At 38.4% G+C, this 21,363-nt stretch overlaps 1 protein-coding gene across 1 annotated transcript in view; it reads left to right on the plus strand.

The window, feature by feature from the left end:
- LOC126069178 (transmembrane protein 47) overlaps positions 1 to 21,363 on the plus strand; it is a 33,159-nt gene that overhangs the window by 2,342 nt on the left and 9,454 nt on the right. Inside the window, exon 2 of the mRNA XM_049872214.1 lies at positions 16,888 to 17,028. Within this exon, the coding sequence (XP_049728171.1) occupies positions 16,888 to 17,028 (141 nt within the window). The remainder of the gene's footprint in view (positions 1 to 16,887; positions 17,029 to 21,363) is intronic.

A 21,363-nucleotide genomic window follows, 5' to 3' on the forward strand; every position in this document is an offset into this window, starting at 1 on the left:
AGGCTTCTGCAAGGTAAAAATCAAAGGCAGGCACAGTTTCTGCCCCACCCCCAAACCCTTTCTTCTACCCCGTTGCTGAAACTCATAGCCCAGAATTTCTCTTTGGGTTCCTGAAAATCAACTGTAGTTTTTTTTTGCTGAAAGATTGTTTTTCAGCCCAGAAAAAGTAGAGTTCCTAAGCAGATAGAAAAGAAGTTGGGGTCTTGACTTTCCAGATAGTCTAGAACGGTTTTTGTTCTCCTCTCCGAGGGGGTGGGGGCTGGGGGGGTGGGGGCAGGAAAGGAAACAAAATAGGGAGAATTGCTGGGACCATGCCTTACCAAATGGGCTTTCTTAAAATGTTATGTCGATGTGAAGTTCCTATCCACTAGCGTTTGCGAAACGAAAGGGGGAAAGCCTGAATCGAAACCGGCAATGCTTTTCTTGCCTGTTCCAAAGGGTAGGCAGCTCTTCTCAGTCTGTTTGCTGTGTCGAGCTGCGGAAAGCAAGGAGGGAAATGTCTTTTCTGATGATTTTAAGAGATCCACTTCATTGTCTCCTGAAATGAATTACCTCTGGAGGCACCACCAAGGACAGTTTTACTGAAGCCTCTTCAACCAGGATCTTCAGGGCTTAATTAAAAACCTTTGTTTTAATTAGAATGAAAACTGCCGTGAAGAGGCAAGCTAGTATTTACAGAAGGAACATTTCGGGAACGTTTCTACTGACGACAGTATGCCCTACTTAGGCCCAGTTTCTTCTAAAACTTTCCCCTCACCCATTATTTTTAAAGCTGTGTGGTCATTTTGATACCAAAATATGCAGCATTTGCTGTTTGTGTCCCGTTTTCTGGTTTAAGGGAAGCAGAACCACGCTTTGATGTGTGTGTGTCCTGGTGTATTGAAGGTTGCGTCAGCACTTCTAGTATGAACCAGTAATCCTGGTGTCAGTCAGCTATAATGCTTTCTTCTATGGTGTCCCAATTCGATGTACTGGGAACAGTCCAGGCACTCATTTTTAAGCAGTAAATTTTCCAGAAAGACAAAGGAGAAAATGATGATTAAATTCATGGTGGAAACAGAAAAAGAAAAAATAAAAATAAAAGAATGCTTGGTAGGGAAGTTTAGAATAGGTAGTACTCACATGGTTGCCAGCCGGCCACTGAATTTCTTTGAGGATACTTTTCCCTGCTACTGTTTTTTTGGCAGCCTCTTAATAAATCTTAAATCTTAAAAAAAATAATAATGATGATTTTAGACTTCTGCTTAACCACATTTAGTTTTGATAACTTTTTTTCCTATAATATAGTCGTTAGGTTTTCACAGTCTAAACAATTACAAGAGAATTCTTAGTGCAAATAGGATATGACACAAGTGTTTACAGAATGCTGAGGCCCTGAGCTCTACATCAGAAGGGGCTCTACTGGATAACCTCGAGGGCGATTTTACATTTCTTGTTTAAAATTTATAAATATATAGATATTTTATATACAGCAGATTGATATTCGATAGCAGTATGATATATTGGGTAAGCAAAAAGCAAGGACATGCAAATGGCCAAATGAACACATTTTACTGAGTAATTTTGGGCTGTATCAGGTATATTTATTTATTGTTCCGTCCACAAAATACTTGATCCACTAGGTAATGCCTTTTTTTCAGGAATATTCTTAAGATCACCTACCGTCCTAAAAATAACTGCATTTGTAACGCGAGTCACTGGCAGTTTTGAAATGGCAGCGCACCCTATGCTAATAACAGGTGACTATTATTATTTTCCGTTGACAAGAGGTTCTTTTACGAGTGCTGTATGTATAGCTCTTTTTTTTTTTTAAACTTTAGTATAAAACCCCATTTTAATAGACTTTATAAGAAGACCTATCTTATATGGTAGTTTAAGATAAACTGAACTGCCTGAACACCTGCAGATCTTAGAAAATCTGAGATACAGTGATTCTTAGTTCAGGTATGTATCATTGGTGCATTGTCTGTTGCATGTCTTAGTTGAGAAATAGAATTTCATTGGGAAAACTCAGTGTAATTCCCTCCAGGGAAGGTTCTGCTTGTTGCTTGAAATGGGCTGGTCTTGACACATGTTTACAAATAGCTCAGCAAGCCTGGAAGTCACTATAGCTGTACCCTCCTCTGGCTTCCTCAAAAAAAACATAAGTAGGACAAACGCAGTTTTGTTTAACTTACACAGCGTAGACAAATGGGCGGAAAATTAACGAAGACTACCAGTTAACACCAAAACTTTCTCAATTAATAAAGCAGAGAAAACCCAAGTGTAACTTATTTCACAATTTCTTTTAAAATCTCCTTGATTTTCAAGTTCTCCAGATTTACTTTTACAAGTGACATTATGATTTGCGGGCATAGGCAACTCCTCTTTTGCTCACATTTTATAGAAGGATTATAATCTCCAGGGAGCCATTTAGATCCGTCTTTGGTAGCTAAGGGATTTGATGGGTGTGTGAAAAGTCTGACCTTTAATGAAACATTTCAAAACAAAACAAAAGCATATCTCAGTCAATTTTACCTACTGTCAGGAAAACATTTCAAGAATTTCCTTCAAGTTTCTGTTTAATGGTAAGTCCACTTAGAGCATAGATGCATCCAATGCTACTATATACACTTGTGCATAGGGTTGTAGATCATGGGCATAATCTATTTTTTACCCATTTTTGCACTCTATGAATCTTCTCTATGAACAATGTTAAATTATAATGTAATCCTATAGCAGGGCAGAGTAGTGCTGTGGGCAGTACCTGAGCTTTGTATTCTCACAGACCTGAACTTGGCCACTTACCAGTCAACCATGTGATATCATACAATTTAACCTCTTCAAAAGGTTTGTTGTGAAGATTAAATATATGAATGTACCTGCTCACTAGGATTGTGTTTCTTATTATGTAATCACAAAACAAAACTGAAGTGACTTTTTTAGTCAGTAATTGAGGATTTTTTTTCCTCCTGAGTAGTAAATTTTCTTTGCATTGAATACTGAAGTATTTTGTTAATTTCAAAATTAAAATTTGATATTCATTGCCTAGCATTTAACAATGCTCTTGGTAGATCATGATCACAAAACAATGATCCAATAGCTACTTTTCGTGGAGCACTTGTAGGGTTACTATGATCATAATTGACTCTGGCAACAGTGTTTTTTTGTTTTTTTTTTAACTACAGTCCAGACACATCAGTTATCCCCAGTATCACAATAAACTTGCAAGGTAGCTAATGTTATCCCTAAAAATTATTGAGGGGATTATGGATTTTATGTGAGTTTACCAAGTTCACATGTAATAAGTGGTAGAGATTTTTTTTTTTTTTTTACCAAGAGTGTCTGACTGGCTAACGTTGGGAAAAAAACACCCCAAAAGTTAGTGGTGTAAAATAATCATTCTATTGTGCTCATGAATTATGTGGGTCAGGAATTTGGATAGGATATAACAAGAGGGCTTATCTTCTCCAGGATGTCTGGACCTTAGCTGGGGATGTCTTGAATGGCAAGGCACTGGAACACCTGGAGCTATGTGATCCTCTTCCAAATGGTTTCTTTGGTTTGGCAACTTGGTATGAATGGCTGGAAGGCTGGGCTGCCTGGGACTCTCACTGCAGGGCCTACATGTGACCTTCCAACATGGTGATGTCAGAATAGTTGGCCTTCCTGCAGGGTAACTGGATTCCCTCAGAGCAAGGGTCCTAAAAGAACCAGGCTTTCCTCTGAACTAGCCTGGGAAATCACACAATGTCTCTTCCACCGCATTGTATTGTTTACAAAGGAGCCATATGGCCAGCCAGCCCGCCCAGTCATAGAGTCTGACACTGGGAGCCTAGCTACAAATCTACATTCTGACATTACCGCCTCCGGAAAGCAAAGACAAACATATAAGCTTCTTTACTTAAGAACTTTGAATTGATGGTATAAATAATGTCTGGCTAGGGCAACAACTGCCCTTAGCCAGCACATGGCAGTTCTTGCATGGGGTCGCTTTGAATTTGTGTTCAAATGAACTCAAGAACCTAACCTTTCCACAAATAGAATATATATCCTGTATATCTTTATATATATATATATATATATATATATATATATATATATATATATATATATATATATATATATATCTTATATCATGTGCGTATATCTTAGGTCATTTTTGTTTCACAATCTCAGATGACCAAGGCATAAACTCATTAAGAATCTGAACTGTAATCAGCTAGTTCACATTGCATGATAACATGTTACCTTTTTTTTTTTTAAAGTCTTGAATGCATCTGAGGAGATATGCTTTGTATAGAAACCCTAAAACATTCAAATTCCAGATAAGAGCAAAATTTTATAGTGCTGGAGAGGTATTTGAGTTGCAGAGCTGATTTTTTTTCTTTTTACTTAGTTTTAGTAACATAATTCTTCTTTTGAAAACTGCCCATATATTGAATCACAGAATCATAGCACACTCAGAGTAGAAAAGGCTTTGAAACTAATCCAGTCCAATCACATTTATTTCAAGGATAAGGAAAATGAGGCAGGATACAGTGTTAAAAATTCAGTAGAGAAGTTCCACTTAGCCATAGTATTTTTACAGGGTTGGTTTTAAACATTTTCTATAATACTGCATGATAACTGTCATGTGGGTGTTTGAAGGATTGTTGGATAGTATTGTGTGGAATTTTGGATGAAGAGGTTAAGGATTACATGTGAAATAGATGTCTGCTTTTTATAAGATTATTCATCATCCACGATTTGACTTCTCATAGAGTTTAAAGAGTCTTCAAAAAGATGTAAATAGAACCATACATGTTGATAAGTTGGTTAGGTTTTAGTTATATATTGTCACCAAGTTTACATAGTTACCATGACTAGTTCTTAAGAATTGACAAACCCTGCTTTTTCTTTAAGTTTCTCCATGCTGGGGTACTTTACAACAACTGCTTAATTTTAAGTTGAAAAAAAAATTCCAAAAGGATGTGGAAGGCCACCCTCTGAGCTTCTTAAATGGATTAAATCAGTATAAATTTTCACTAGATCAACTTATTACTTCATTTTGGATCTTTTTTTAAAGATCTTTATCAAGGGAGTCCTGGTGGTACAGCAGTTCAAATCCACCTTGGAAACCCTATGAGGCGTTTCTACTCTGTCCTATAGGTTCACTATGAGTTGGAATCAACTAAGTGGCAATGAGTTTGGTTTGGATTTTGGGTTGTTTATCCAGAGTGGGTGATTTTTCTTTAAGCAGAATTTCTACTTCACTTACATGTCAAAGGCACTAACAGTTAAATCTTACAATCTTCTCAAAATATTAGACCATCTCCCTTGAAAATTAGATAAGGATGCCTTACAGTTTTTGGCTCTAGATTTATGTGGGATTTGGAGACACTAATGGAGAGCCCTGGTGGCATTGTGGTTAAGAGCCATGGCTGCTAACCAAAAGGTCGGCAGTTTGAATCCACCAACCGCTCCTTGGAAACCCTGTGGGTCCTATAGGGTCACTATGAGTTGGAATTGATTCGACAGCAACAGTTTTGATTGTTTTTTGAGACACTAATAGGTCATTTATTATATTCTTTAGTCCTGTTTTTGGTACCGAGGACTCCCGTTAAAAAAACAAAACAAAAAAACAGCAACAGAAAAACTGCACCAATGAGCCATCCATGGTCTCCCAAAGAACCAGAAAAAAAAAAATACCTAGGAGGTCTTTGTATCTACCGGTTTATAAACTGTTCAGAGATTAAAATGATAGTTTAATAAGCCATGTTTGAAGGTAATTTCACAAATATTGATACTCTCTGTTCAAAATGTATGTTTATAAAGCAAAAAGATTAAAACAGAAACAACACAGAAGTTGGGACCCCCTGAATCACGTATTCTGTCTGTATAAAAAGTCTCATCCACAAAAGAAAATGCGTGAAATGTCCCAACCACAAATGAACTTGAATTTCCTTTTAATGGACTTTTATGGTTTTCATGTTTAAGGTTCCCTAAACCAAATTTTCACCAGAACACTGCTGTAACACTTCGTGAATGAAACCTGAAGCCTGTTTCTAGCACCATCAGGTGACCTTACAGAAGATAGAAATGATTTCTCCCCGCCATTTTCCTATCCTCTCACATGTACCCAGTGAGTTAACTTCATTGAAAAGCATTAATGGATTTCCTACCAGAGTAGATAGACATTATCCTGGTACAAAGTCAGCCAGTCAGTTTGTCCCAGGCACTGTGCTAGGTGGTGAAGAGTATGGTGATGGATGAAACAAATGGTTTCTTGCCCTGATGAAGCATATATACTAGAGGAGAAAATATTTTAAACAAAGTAATAATATGGAGCCCTGGTGGTGCAATGGTTAAGCACTTGGCTGCTAACTGGAAGGTTGGTGATTTGAACTCACCCAGCAGCTCCACAGGAGAAAGACCTGGCAACCTGCTTCCATAAAGATCACAGCCTTGAAAATCCAATGGAGCCATTCTATTCTGCCACGTGGGGTTGCCGTGAGCTGAATCAACTTGATGGCATACAACAGCAACAAAAATGAAACAATACAAACTATGAAGTGCTTTATAGGAGGAAATACAAGTTCTACATCTACAAAGGGGTATAAGAAGGGATATATATGCTGAAGAAGCTTGTTGACAGGGAATTGGTGGGGGCACAAGTTTGACAATTTCATCCCTCCATATTTACTAAGGTGGTGTCTTAATACTGATTATGGGTGGCTGTCTTCCTTCTACTTTTCTTCTTATTATTAGCTGCCCTGAAAAAAAAAAAAAGCAGTGCTGTGGAGTTCATGCCGACTCATAGCGACCCTGTAGGACAGAGTAGAACTGCCCCATAGGGTTTCCAAGGAGCGACTGGTGGTTTCCAACTGCCAACCTTTTGGTTAGCAGCCAAGTTCTTAACTACTGCCCTAAAGCCATCACAAAAGCTATTCAGTTGCTTAGAAGAAGGTCACCCACTCATAATCCTGGCGTGGGTTTTCTCCTTCCTGTTTTTCTCAACAGTTTTCCAAATTGTAACCTTCCTAGATTTTTTCTAAGAGTGGAAAAGGAACAGTGCTCAATGTAACAGACTCATCACAGCTTTATAGTAATCATAGTGATTAGAAATTACGATTGAAAAATACCAGTACCTATAAGATAATATTTAGGAAGAAAGGCCTGATCATCTACTTATGAAAATCAGCCAGTGAAAACCCTATGGATCACAACAGCCTGATCTGCAACTGATCATGGAGATGGAACAGGACCAGGCAGTGTTTTGTTCTGTTGTGCATAGGGTCTCCATGAGTCACCCTCTAGGCCAACTGGATGGTAGCTAACAACATTAGATAATATTACAAAATAATATTAGTTACCATCAAGTGTTAATGGAAGTTTTCTAATACAGTACATGGTAAGAAACAGAAGTCATCTAGAGGTCTTTTTGTCTAAATGCTTAAACATACTTTAACAGCAAGACTCTTTGCTAAGCACTGTATACAATAGGTTTATTTGTGGGAAAATATCATGTTTTCCTCTTCAGATTATAAATTATATTCACACCAAATTTTCTAAAATTCTGTGAAACAGCTAAAACCTCGCTGTATTTAAGAAAGAAAGAAGTACATTCTTTTCCTAACAACTCAGGGCTTGAACGAAATTGTCGTGGATTGGAAAATTAGTATAATGTTTGGCACTTTTAGGCAACCAGAACTTTCCAAAATTTTCACAAGATTGACCTGCACCTTAGTCGTTAGAATTGTGGGTTACCTATTTGGATGGTTACCTGGGGTCATAAATGTAGCTAAAAATCAGGTTGGCACTGTACTTTTGATGCAGTCTCTATCTGTGACTGAGCCTCAAGAGTAGAACTCTAAATCTTAACATTGCCAACTTGATTAACATGGCTACCTAAAGTCGCTACTTCTCCAGTAACTCACTTCACATTGTGCAGCACTAAGCACCTGGTGTCTGTATTGCCATTTTATAAAAGAAAAGCAGTTACTTGCTTCAAATATTTGTTTCCTCATGAAAAAAGGTTTCATTTGAGTTACTGAAGTTAGAATCTGAGTTGTTCTTTTGGCTTCCTGTGTTTGCGTCTCTGCCTTGGTGTGGTGGAAAATTAATGCGCCACTGAAGGATTTAGGTCAGAATGCAAGTTAGCCAAGAAAACAAAGTTTAAGCTGCCTCAATAATGGGTTCAGTTTTCCACTTCATTTGCCACAGGCAGACTAACTTTACAAAGTTAAGTATATTATTTGATACTTCCAGAAGATACTTCCATTTACTTAAAATAACAGCATGGTTTTGATTCATTCTTCATCTATGAAGATGTGGCCCTTCTGTCCAAACTCAAAAGTATGTAGCATTGCTCTTCTTAAAATAAAATCTTTTAGCTGCATTTGATGAAAATGATTACATGCCATAATTTCTGACAAAGTTAGCTAGTTGGGAAAAAGGCATGGTTTTCTGTAAAGAGATGGATAAGTTTGGGAATGTGGGTTTGAAATCTTATTCTGTAACTGAGCTGTTTCTTCTTTTTTTTTTTTCCTTCTTAAACTAATACAAAAAAACCAAGCCAAACCCAGTGCCGTCGAGTGGATTCCGACTCATAGCGACCCTAAGGGACAGAGTAGAACTGCCCCATAGAGTTTCCAAGGAGCGCCTGGCAGATTTGAACTGCCAACCCTTTGGTTAGCAGCCGTAGCACTTAACCACTACGCAACCAGGGTTTCCAACAAATACAAACCATCCCAATATTTTCAGTTCCTGATGATAGGATGGAATTGGCAACACGGAGTTCACTGTCTGAATTCTCACCAAGAGAACTAATTTAAAAGGCTTTGCCGTAAATATGACCCGCAAGTGAATAAAGGTATTTAGAAGAACTGAGTGTTTCAGATGAGTGAAAATGATCCAATTCATTTGGGTGAATTAGGGAGCATTTGTAGATGACTTAGGAGGGGTGATGCCAAGATGCTAGGCAAGGTCACAGTTCTAGATTATCTAGGGAATAGTTATGGATATTATTTTGGTTAACACTGTTTCCCTTGTTCTCCTTTTCCTGGGGGAGGTTTCATGGATGGAAATATAAGTGCCTCTCCAACGCATTTGAAAGTGATTATAAAAGTTATTAAAAATAAGTTTCTCAATTTGTGATGAGACTTACAGAAAAGTGAGACTCATCCATTAAAACATTAGAATACATTTAGGGAGATACTATTTAGTGACACAGCTCTCTGGGTGGCACAGTCAGTGGCGCTCCACTACTGACCTAATGGTTGATGGTTCTTGCCCACCCAGCCATGCCACGGAAGAGAGGCCTGGCAATCTGCTTCCATAAAAATTACAGTCAAGAAAACCTTATGGGGCAGTTCTGCTGTGTAACATGTGGGGTCACCACGAATGGGAATGGCTTTGGTTTTTGGCTATCCAGCCAGAGAGTGGGAACTGAATTGATAAGGTTAAAAATCTGTTTCTTCATTATACTTTGTAATTATATTTAATTTCCTATTTCCTAAAAGGAGTGGCAATTGTGTGCTCAGGGATTTGCATACAGTAAAATTAATCTCAGTGTATAAACAGTACCTACAGAGGTAAATGCGTTAGTCTGTGTTTGACAATGGGTGGAGGAAAGGTTTAGGCACTGATGCGTGTATTAACCTTGGCTCACAAGTGTGGAGAAAATGTCTTCAGTAAGAACTTGCCTTTCCTGAAAATTGGAAGTAAATTTTGACTACACATTAAGGGAAAGTGAATTCTCCAGTTGGGCAGTTCTAACGGGGCCACAGAATTTTCATAATGCAGTGGTGATTTTAGACCAGTCTCTTGGTGTTATACTGCTAAAGTAAGTCAGCACAATTCTGCAGAATACTGAAGTATTTATAGACACTGGAAACTATGGTGCCAGCTGGTAAAAATACCTTGAAAGAGGACTTGAATTTAGTTCCTGAGTTGCATATTAATGTTGGACTTAATGTTACATCACAGGGATTGTCCAATTTTTATTCTGTAACTGCAAGGGGAAAATATATATGTATTTTTTCCTGTTATTTTTTTACATTTTTTTTTTCAGTCAGGGAAAGCACTAATAGAGGAGCATACACTTTTCTTCACCTTCCATAGGTTCAGTTCTAGTACCTCCAGTGTGTCACTGTGCCAATTTTATAAAAAATACTCTTAAACAGAACCTGGCACATAATATGGCAGCCTTGTTTCAGGTTTGGTTTCCAGAGCCAAGACATTCCAACCCAGCCCACTGGAGCCGTCCCCACTTTATGGCCCAAGGATATACGTTATTTCCTCAGAACTGATTGTCGTCTGTTCTCTCAGGTTTGAGAAACCAGACTCAGATTTCCAAATCAGCTGGCCTGACATTTGACAATGCCCAGTTTTAATTGTGCAGAGCACTGCAGTTTGCAAAGTAACACCATGGCTGTTGATGTTCTGCAGAGCCAGTTTGTGTTCACCGCTCCACTACGGTATCAGTACATCATTTATAGAAACGTGTGAAACTAATGCAGAGTAATGACTCTAAAGGACTCTTAACACTTCAGCTGACTAAATACTGTGAGGCCTATAATTGGGGAACTAAGATTGATACAGAAATTGACCAGTTATGAGAACTTAACATACATGACTTTTTTGAAGAAATGGGGCTGAAAATTGAGAATTTTATGACATTTTAATTTGTTTTGCAAGCACTAAATGTGGGATAGCAAGCATTTGTGGCATTCACATCTTTTAATGGAAGATCCATTAGGGTAGAAACAAGTTTTCTGGTCATTATTATAATATTATTGTACAGTTATCAAAGATGACACAACCTTGCTTGCTGAAAGTGAAGAGAACTTGAAGCACTTACTGATGAAAATCAAGATCAGAGCCTACAACCCGGATCCACAGTCAATGCCCATGGAAGCAGCAGTCAAGAAATCAAATGACATATTGCATTGGGCATATCTGCTGCAGAAGACCTCTTTAAAGTGTTAAAAAGCAAGGATGTCACCTTGAGGACTAAGGTGCACCTGACCCAAGCCATGGTGTTTTCAATTGCATCTTATGCATGGGAAAGCTGGACAATGAATAAGGAAGACCAAAGAAGAACTGATGCCTTTGAATTGCAGTGTTGGCGAGGAATATTGAATATACCATGGACTGCCAGAAGAAAAAAACAAATCTATCTTGAAAGAAGTACAACCAGAATACTCTTTAGAAACAAGAATGGCGAGACTATGTCTCACATACTTTGGACGTGTTATCAGGAGGGACCAGTCCCTGGAGAAGGACATCATGCTTGGTAAAGTAAAGGGTCAGTGAAAAAGAGGAAGACCCTCAACGAGATGGATTGACACAGTGGCTGTAACAGTGGGCTCAAACATAGCAGTGATTGTAAAGATGGCGCAGGACTGGGCAGTGTTTCTCTCGTACATAGGGTCGCTGCGAGTCAGAACTGACATGATGGCACCTAACAACAACAACACAACTGTTAACATTCCATAGTATATAACAAAACAGTTTATATGTATATATGTCCTTGTTACATTTAGTATTGGGCTTTGGTTGATAACAAATATCTATCACTTTATCTGTGCAAACATGGAGCCCGGTGTTTTGTTTTAATGACTATTATGTACCAGTTGCCTTGGAGCCCATTCCAACTCAGGGCAACTCCATGGGTGTCAGAGTAGAACTGTGTTCCATAGGGTTTTCTTTTCTTTCTGTCTTGTGTGTGTGTGTGTGTGCCTTAGGTGAAAGTTGACAGAGAAAATTAGTTTCTCATTCAATAATTTATACGCAGAGTGTTCCGTGACATTGGTTGCAATCACTGTAATGTGTTAGCACTCTCCCCATTTCCGCCCTGAGTTCTCTGTTTCCATTCGTCTGGTTTGCCTGCCCCTTCCTGCCTTCTCATCTTTGCTTTTCGGCACGTGTTGCCCTTTTGGTTTAGTATAGTTGATTGTTCTAAGAAGCACTTACCTCACGGGTGTTATTGTTTATTTTATAGGCCTGTCTGTGGTTTGGCCGAAAGGTGACCTCCGGGAGTGGCTTCAGATCAAAATTAGAAGGGTGACTAAGGGTCATAGTCTCAGGGGTTCCTCCAGCCTCTATCAGACTAGTAAGTCTGGTCTTTTTTATGATTTTGGATTTTGTTCTACATTTCTCTCCTGCTCTGTCTGTGACCCTCTTTTGTGATCCTGGTCAGAGCAGTTGGTAGTGGTAGCTGGGCTCCATCTGGTTCTTCTGGTCTCATTCTAGCGGAGGCTGTGGTTCATGTGGGCCATTAATACTTTGGACTAATTTCTTCCTTGGGTTTTTGGTTTTCTTCATTTTCCTTTTGCTCGAGATGAGAAAAGACGAATAGTTGTATCTTAGATGGCCGCTCACAAGCTTTTAAGACCCCATATGCTACTCACTGAAGTAGGATGTAGAACACTGACTTTATGAGCTATGTTATGCTGGTTGACCTAGATGTCCCCCAGAACTAGAGTCCTCAGCCCTTAAGTCCAGTAACTCAGTCCCACGAAGTGTTTAGTTATGTCTAAGAAGTTCCCTGTGTGCTCCATTGTATGTATGACTATGCACGCAGCACATATGAATATGTATGTAGAAAGATCCACAACTTAGTCTGTATATGCACATGGATGTCCTCCCATATGTCCTCCCATACCTATTCAGCATACATATCTGCCCATGCATCCACTCATACATTATTGTTTGTTATTACTGTTGTTGCAGGGTTGTATATGTGGTAGTATTTAGCATAGTTGCCTTTTATTCTTGCATACCTCTCAGTGTCTTTCTTTGCCTTGGTCATGTTGTGCTGACTTCCCCTCCACAAGATTTTCAATGGCTGAACTTTTGAAAGTAGATCAATAGGCCTTTCTTCTGAGATGCCTCTGGGTAGGCTTGAACCTCCAACCTTTCAGTTAGCAGACTGAGTGCATTAACCGTTTCTGCTCCCCGGGGACTCTATGGCTATGAGTAGGCATCTATAAAAGCATGTTTCAGTTTTCTTTAATTCTCCATGTCCTAGTCTTATTTAGGATGAGAGAGATGAGAATAGCAACTGGCCAATTGCCTTAGCCACAGTAAGCCTTACAGGGTTCCTGACCTTAGCTCACCTCTGAGGCAGGCCCTAATGTTTGGAAGGATCCTATTTGTTTACCTAAAGAGACATGACACCACATGCACTGTTCTCAGCTCCAGAATACCCAGGGCTGAACCTTGAAAAGTGCTCTGGGCCTCCTTGCCATATCTAACAACTTTTTCAGCTTACCGATTGATGTTCAACTGGTCAGCGATTTAAGGCTTTAGTCCTGGGCAACCTGCCTGAGTGAATCATTTCAAGTGGATATGATGACAACAGTTCCAAAACTTGGCACTGTCCACCAGGGACACAGCCTCAGTGCTCCAGCCTCAGCTTCTGGCCAGGACAATGGCAAGCATGGCCCCTTTCTATTCTCTCTTGGAGGAAAAATGGGTTTTTGGTTAGAGCAGGCATATCGATGGTTATGGACCAAAGGGAAGGGTAGCAATACAACAACAGTGGTGGTACTGCTGACCCTTCTTTTTGACTTTATATCTAGAGCGACCTGGTCATTGACCACAAATTCAGTACTAAATATAAATATGGGACGTTTAGAAGAAAATCCAGAACAGGTTGTGTGTATCTACTTTTTAGAATTATTTCCTGCCCTGTAAAAGATTTCCTTCCTAATTAAATTTTAATCCCTTTTAAATACCTTTATTCTCCTGGTGGCTTCGACTGTAGGGTTTTATTGGTTTCCCATATGATGTACAATATTACTATTTTAAGGAAATTCAACATCAGGCGCGGTTAGGATTTTTGCAGTTTTTTGTTGCTATGTTGCATCAGTCTCACTTTCCACTCTTCTCTTACTCATTTATCCAGTTGAGTTCATTATGTAATTATCATTGTTTGAAAGGCCTTTACCTACAAAAACGTTCAACATTTGGAAATGGTATACAAAGTATGGGCATGGGGTCTGCAGACTGCAGCCAGTGGTTCAAAATCAGCCTGCCACCTGTTTTTGTAAATAATGTCTTCTTGGAACACAGCTGCACTAAATCATTTACATATTGTCTATGTCTGTTTTCATGCTAGGGCAGCAGAATTTAGCAATTGCGGCAGAAACAATGGCCTGCAAAGCTGAAAATATTTACTGTCTGGCCTTTTACTGGAGAAGTTAGCTCACTTTTTGTATCTGAGTAATTTTTACAAAACAAATAAGCACTTGTATTTCGACTATTTTTGGGGGGATATTTAAAGTAGAGAAACGTGAGCCAAATGAATTTCTTAAGATTATTTCCTATTTATTTTAGGTTGAAAATGAAATCAGTCAAACGTGTGATATTCTATTCATATCGAGCGATGTGAAAAAGCCTATCAGGAAAAAGAAGCGATCTATATTATACTTTTTTTGTTTTAAGATATTTTTTAAATGAGTGGACATTTAAATAGTAAACATCTTGATTTAAACGAAGCCAATACTTTTAAAGGTCTCATATAAAATAATTCTGGGGAAACTGCTAAATATAATAGTTACTTTATAAAAGTTATGGTCCAGCTAGAAAGTATTCAACACAGGTGCTCTTAAGCTCTCCAGGAATTTGATTGATAGGTGTGTGGATTGATTTTATTCCTCTCTTTGTTCCCCCAAACACTTTGATGTTATAAAAATTTGATTTATGCTTCAGAAATTTCAATTTACCCGCAAGTTTTCAGAAGGATTTCTATTATGTTAAAGTGCAATATAATGGTCCTATATATAAACTTTTTCAAAGAAACTTCGAGACTTCCAAATGTAAGGATTATTCTTTTTGCTTTTTAATTCAAAGCTACATGCTGCTACGGAATATAAAAGCTGTAGTATGGCTCTCCTTTTAACTTCTAGTTGAAAGCCGGATATACTTTTGCTTGAAGTTATATGGCTTTCTACAAATAAATGGCATAAGAAATGCTATTTTGTTGTGAATTTGTCTTTGTATTTTAAGAAGCATGAATTTGTTCTCTTTTCCCTTTGTTTGTTTCCTGATCGCAGTGCTAGGTCTAGTTCAGTGTCAGTTTTACATCCAGAATTTCTCGGGAGGAGAGGATGTGGAAGAGGGTGGTTGAAACAGGTATATGCAACAATAAACAAAAGGAGAAATCCCGGGGCATCCTAAGTTCCTCCACTCATCCCTTATCCTATGGCAGCTAAGAGTGCACATGGAAGACTTGCCACAGGGATAATCTCAGAGTGCAGCATCTCAATATTGTGAGTTCTTGATTTTGGATAGAATGCATTACAATGTAACCACAGATTAAAATCTGTTTTCATTTCTTACATGTATGTTAAATTGAGCACCAGAAGAGGCAGGGCGGAACTTCTAAACAACCACCACTAAAAAATGCTGCTCTCCTTAGTATGTGGTACTTCCTAACTTGAATAGTCTTTGCATAGATTCATTTTGTTTTGTCTAAGAAAAGTATCTACCCTTCTTAAAAAAAAAATGGAAAATTGGCCAGTTTTCTGCCATACCATTTCTTGGTCTTTATAAGAAATGGCAAATGCATATGGATGAGGTTTCCAATTCACGAAGAACATGAGAGGCTCTTTTGAAGTATCTGTGTATGGTGGTCTGCATATACCGTATTTTTCACAAATAACACGCCGACACCTATGACGTGTGGAAATGATGAAATTAAAACAGTTCTGGTATAACGTGCAGGCTATTTGCGTAAAAGTATGGTAGTAAGAGGTCAATATATGCTTACTGGGTGTGAATGAGAAAGGGTACTGAGCAGCCATTTAGAGTCCACTGTGACCCCCTGGCAATACTTAATCTGAGACACTGTCCCCCAGGGTGGTTTAAAATGAATAAACAAACATTTGGGATCGAGGCAATTCTAGCTCATGGTGACCCCATGTGTAGCAGAGTAGAGCTGTACTCCATAGGGTTTTCAAGGCTCTGACCTCTCAAAAGCAGACCTACAGTCCTTTCTTCTGAGGTGCCCGAGTGGGTTCAAACCGCCAGCCTCTTTTGGTCAGTAGTACAGTGTTTAACCATTTGTGCCACTCAGGGACTCCCCCAGGGTGGTAAAGGCACTTTAAGATGAGAGTGAAATCAAAGAAGACGGAAACAAACAGAGGACAACAAACCTCCTGATGCTCATTTGCTGGGGGAACTGCTTTAGCAGGGGGAGAAAAAAGGCCAAAACTGGGGGTTTGTATAGAAGGCTTTCCAAGAAAGGACAGCAATAAAAAAGAATGTGCTATTACTGCTTCGTGCAACAACATGGATAAATATGACAGACATAAAAGCCAGACAAAATAAATATCGCAGACTCAAAAGTCAGACACAAAAGAGTCCATGCTAGATGACTCCATTTATGTAAAGTTCAAGAACAGGCAAAACTGACCTGTGGTGACAGGAGTCAGTCAGTGGTCTGGATGGGAGGGTTGTTATTTACTGGCAAAGAGCACAAGGGAACTTCCTGGGTGCTAGAAATATTCTCTATCTTAATCTGGGTGGTGGTTACATGGGTATATAATTATAGGTAAAAATTCATCAACTTCTCTACTTTTTATACTTAAGATTTGCAAACGTTATATATGCATAAAAATAGCTCGATAAAAATAACAATAAATGAAATAAATAACAATAGTGAAAATAGTTCATGGAGGGGGGCACTAGATTTAACATGAATGTTTAATAGAGTCCTTGGGAGAAAAGCATGGTAAATCCCTGGTCTAAAAACTCTTTGCGCATAGGAACCTTTTCTGAATAAGAACAGTTGTATTAATTCCTGTTACAAAACAATTTTAAATCCCAAAGGATGCTTAGCATGCAGTACAATCAAGTTCTATTGATTCTTGGACACCTTCCTGCTTAAAAGCAATGATTTTCTTTTTTTCCTTCTAGATTGGCAGATTGCTACTCTGGCTTTACTCTTGGGCGGCGCTGCCATCATTCTTATTGCATTCCTGGTGGGTTTGATTTCTATCTGCGTGGGCTCTCGAAGGCGTTTCTACAGACCTGTTGCTGTCATGCTTTTTGCAGCAGGTAAATATATTCATTACTTTCAAAGCGGCATTGAAGTTTCATGAACCTTTCTACATCCCCCCTTCTCAAGCAGAGGCAGCATGTGGTTGCTGCATTACATACAAATTGAGAGATGTTTCTTATATTTTAAGGTAAATTGGTCGAAGGTTTATCATATTATCAACTTTCTGTGTGTTAAGCATTTTAGAGAGTGCAGTGGCAACTCCTAAACGAAATAAAACATGAATATTTAATACTTTCTGACAGGGCCGTTGCCTTAGGAATTGCAGCAGATGTATTTACCAAGTGTTTCCTCTTACCCAGTTTTCTTCCCCTTTTACTGCCTCGTTAGTTGTCTTAAGCCAATGTGATTTTTTTCTGACGTGAAACTGGAAAAAAAATTCTAATCTGTGTACCTGAAAGGTATAAATCTGTTTGAAAATAAACATGATTGTACTGAAAAATCATGACATGCAACTTGAACCACCAGACAAGTCAATTGTATGAGATTAATGCATATTCATTAAGTTGACAACCATCATTCTGTGAAGCACAGCTTGGATTAAAATATCAACCACGGTAAAATGGCAGTTTTACTGAAAGTCAGGGAGCTATTTAGAAAGGCTTGCAGACTAAAGCCCCAGCACATTATTTGATGTGAGTTTTAATTTTCATTTATAAGAATATCCTTGAATATATTGTTCTTTTGACTCAAACTGAAATATTCGTGTGGCGCCTTCAATTTACCGTGTCAGTCATATCTGATTTGAAGCCGACAAAATAAGCCCCTGTGACCGTCAATAATGAAGATACTGACCGAACCATCTAGGCTGTTGATGGATTTTTTAAAGCTGTTTAAAGATGGGACTAAAAGAAATTTCTCTAGATTGGAAGGGTAGTTTGAACTAAAAATATAAAATCGGAAGTGTTCTGCTGCCCCCTGCTGTTTTTGTTCATCTTCTTATACCCATGCAGTCTCCTCAGAATGTAGGTGCCATGAAAATGAAGGTCCAAAGGGCTAGAGGCATCCAGAAGTACATCTAGTTCTAATCCCTTAGGTGACTTGCTCAAGAGTACTAGTTGCCGTCCAGTTGATTCTGACTCATGGTGAGTCACTGCATTTTAAAGTAGAACTGTGCTTCATAGGGTTTTCATGGCTATGATCTTTCCTAAGTAGGTCGCCAGGCCTTTCTTCCAAGGCACCTCTGGGTGAATTCAAACCACCAGCCTTTTGGTTACTAGCTGAGTACTTAACACTTTGTGCCACCCAGGGACTTCTTGCTCAAGATAACACAGCAATTTTTGGTCTCCCAGGGGCTGGGAGGCTACTGAGTTGTTTTTTATGCCCCATAGTAAATAATGGCCCATTCATAACTAACTCCCTCCCTAAAAAAGAAAACATAAAGTCCCCCCCCCCATCTGTTCAACTACCTATTGGGTACCTACTATGGACCAAGCATTGTATTTTCTAAATAGAGTAGAAAACACTATGACAAAAATGTTTTTAAGTCCTAGGCGGTGACATTATTTTGCTGATCTCATGTATAGTAAGTCTCTATTATGAATGATTTAATCAAACACAAAAATTCCCCTAAAGAGTTCAGCACTATTCTCTAGTTTAGGTCTTAGCTCATGGATTTACCGTGGCTCTTTTTCTCTCTTTGAGATGAAATAACTTCGACATTTTAATTGTAGTGTAAGTTTGTCCTTTGCAACTAGGATTTATTAACATAGTGATTGGATGATAAATTCTAACAATTTCTTGAATTGATATACTATTCTTTAAAACTGGAATTATGTCATGAATAATTTTTAGAATATGTTGACATTTCTCATTTTAGGACGGTATAGAGACATGCTAGATGTTCTTTTATAAAACTAAACCAAACCCACTGCCGTCGAGTCAATTGCAACTCACACTGATCCTATAGGGTTTCCAAGGCTGTAAATTTCTACACAAGCAGACTGCCACATCTTTCTCCCATGGAGCCGCTGGTGGTTTTGAACTGCTGACCTTTCGGTTAGTACTTGATCGTGTTAACCACCGCTGCACCACCGGGGCTGTTTTCTATTATAAATACCCAATATTATTGTGCATACCTAGTTACTAGTCCATTCAGCCTTTAACTTACTGCATAATGCCATATGCAGAATCTGTAAAGACGTTCATCATTTCTACCACCTACTGTAAACATGCTTAGGATAATATCTGGAAGTTTCCAGTGGAAAAAAAAAAACACTACATTTTTCCAAGTATGTGAAAATAAGTATTGGCTGTGAAAGAAAATATATTATAAATGAATATAAGTTAAAGGTAAAGGGTTTGGCCAAAATATTTTCATTTAGCTACCACAAACATTAGTAAATTGTATAAAATAATGAAAGGAACCCCTGTAGCAAAATTCATACAGACTTGCTCTACCCGCTGAGACCTCAAATGAGCACTGTACTGCTACATTTTAAAACGTTCGTGTGCTGAGATTTAATTTTACTCATTCTCTTTTAGCACTCTGATTATGGAAGCTTTTCTTGAAATAACCATTAGTTTAGCGCCTACTTTGCATATAAAAAAAAAACCATATAAGCAAGGTAAAACTTACTGGTTATTTGTAACGGTGTCCAGAAAAAGTTTCTCTCCCCCATTTGTAAAAACCATGTAAGAGGTGCCTGGAGCTGAATGCTAGAAAATATAGTCAGTACACATAATTATTGATTTGGACAGTAGATTATCAAAATTGGAAAATCTGCCTGCTTGAAGCAATGCTAGCTGAAAGTTATGGCCTTTTTTTTTTTTTAAACATGCTTATTCATGTGGTTGGCTTGTCTCACTTATAATTTAGTTCAGTGATTCTTTGTAAATTGTTGAGGATGGTCTGCGTTTCTGCTCTGCTTTCAAAATGTTTTCTTCTCCAAATGTTAAGCTTTGTGACAACAAGGAATATCTTGGAGTTCCCACATAAAGAATGATATTTAGCTCAACAAGGAAATAGTCCTTCTTTCCTTCTGCTGAGACATGAAGTACATAAAGTCAAAACAGACACTTAAAAAAACTTCTACCCAGGGCTACCTACTCAGTTAGCTAAGTAGTTCAGTGCCATGTGCTATACCTGGCACTCACAGGAATTCAGTAAATTAGTTGTTTAATGAATGATAGAAAGATGACTAAGGCATGTGGCTCACACTCTGGTGGGAAAAACAGGCATGTAAACAATGAACTAATTCAATATTTCTTAAACCATTTCTCTTTGAGATTTATGATGCGAGTTTCATGTGACCACAAACCTATAACCAAAGCAGCTCTTAAAAGTAACAGTTATCAAAACGATGTTACTCATTTATGCATTTTTTTCCTTTAGTCATTCAGCAAATATATATTGGGTACCTACAGTCTGCAGCTATGCTATCTTGATGTTAGATATGCTCTAAAGGTATTTTTTTCTGGAAACTGATGATGTAGCCTCATGAAGACAGCCAAACAGATTTTAAGTTTGTATCTTCTGTTTTTTTCTGAGGCTCTTCATTAGGGAGTTACGTGCTGGAACAGTTGTTAGAAGAGCTAACAGCTTGCTATTACTGCGGCACATCTAAAACATCGTCCTACATTCCACAACTTTCTCACTGGGCCTAGAAGCCTAGACCTTGGAATCAGATGTTATCAATAATAATAACGCTAATAATAATGACAACTAACTGAACACCTACATTGTGTCACACTGCTACACACCTGACCTACCAGTAACCTGTTGCCATCAAGTCAACTCTGACTTATGGCAGCCCCATGGTGTCAGAGTAGAGCTGTGCTCCATTGGGTTTTCAGTGGCTTTTTCAGAAGTAGATTCCCAGGCCTTTCTTAAGGTGATTCTGGGTGGATTTGAACAGTCAAAACTTTCAGTTAACAGCCAAATGCACTATTTGTACCACCCAGGAACTCCACTTAACATACACTATCTTTGATACAGCAATTTTAAAATTAGATATTTATTTAAGTAATGTGTCAAAGGTTATATAACTAACAAGTTGTAGAGCCAGAGTTTAAGTTCAAGGTACCTAACTTGAAAGTCCAAGTGAGGATTCACTACTCACTTTTACCTGGGAGATCCTGGGTGGTGAAAACACAGGGTGCCTTGGAAGAAAGGCCTGGCAATCTGTTTCCGAAAGGTCACAGCCTTGAAAACCCTGTGCAGCACAGTCAGAGTCAACGCAACAGCAACTAACAACAACACATATCACATGTAGAATAACCAGACTAGAATCGGCCTGAATTTTGAATCGATCCTGTTACTCTAGTTACTTCGTCTTTTGGAACAACACCTTAAAGAAGTCAACAACTTGAGATGTCATAAAGACCACAAACTG

Source organism: Elephas maximus, chromosome X (assembly GCF_024166365.1).
Source record: "Elephas maximus indicus isolate mEleMax1 chromosome X, mEleMax1 primary haplotype, whole genome shotgun sequence".
NCBI classification, from domain to species: domain Eukaryota; kingdom Metazoa; phylum Chordata; class Mammalia; order Proboscidea; family Elephantidae; genus Elephas; species Elephas maximus.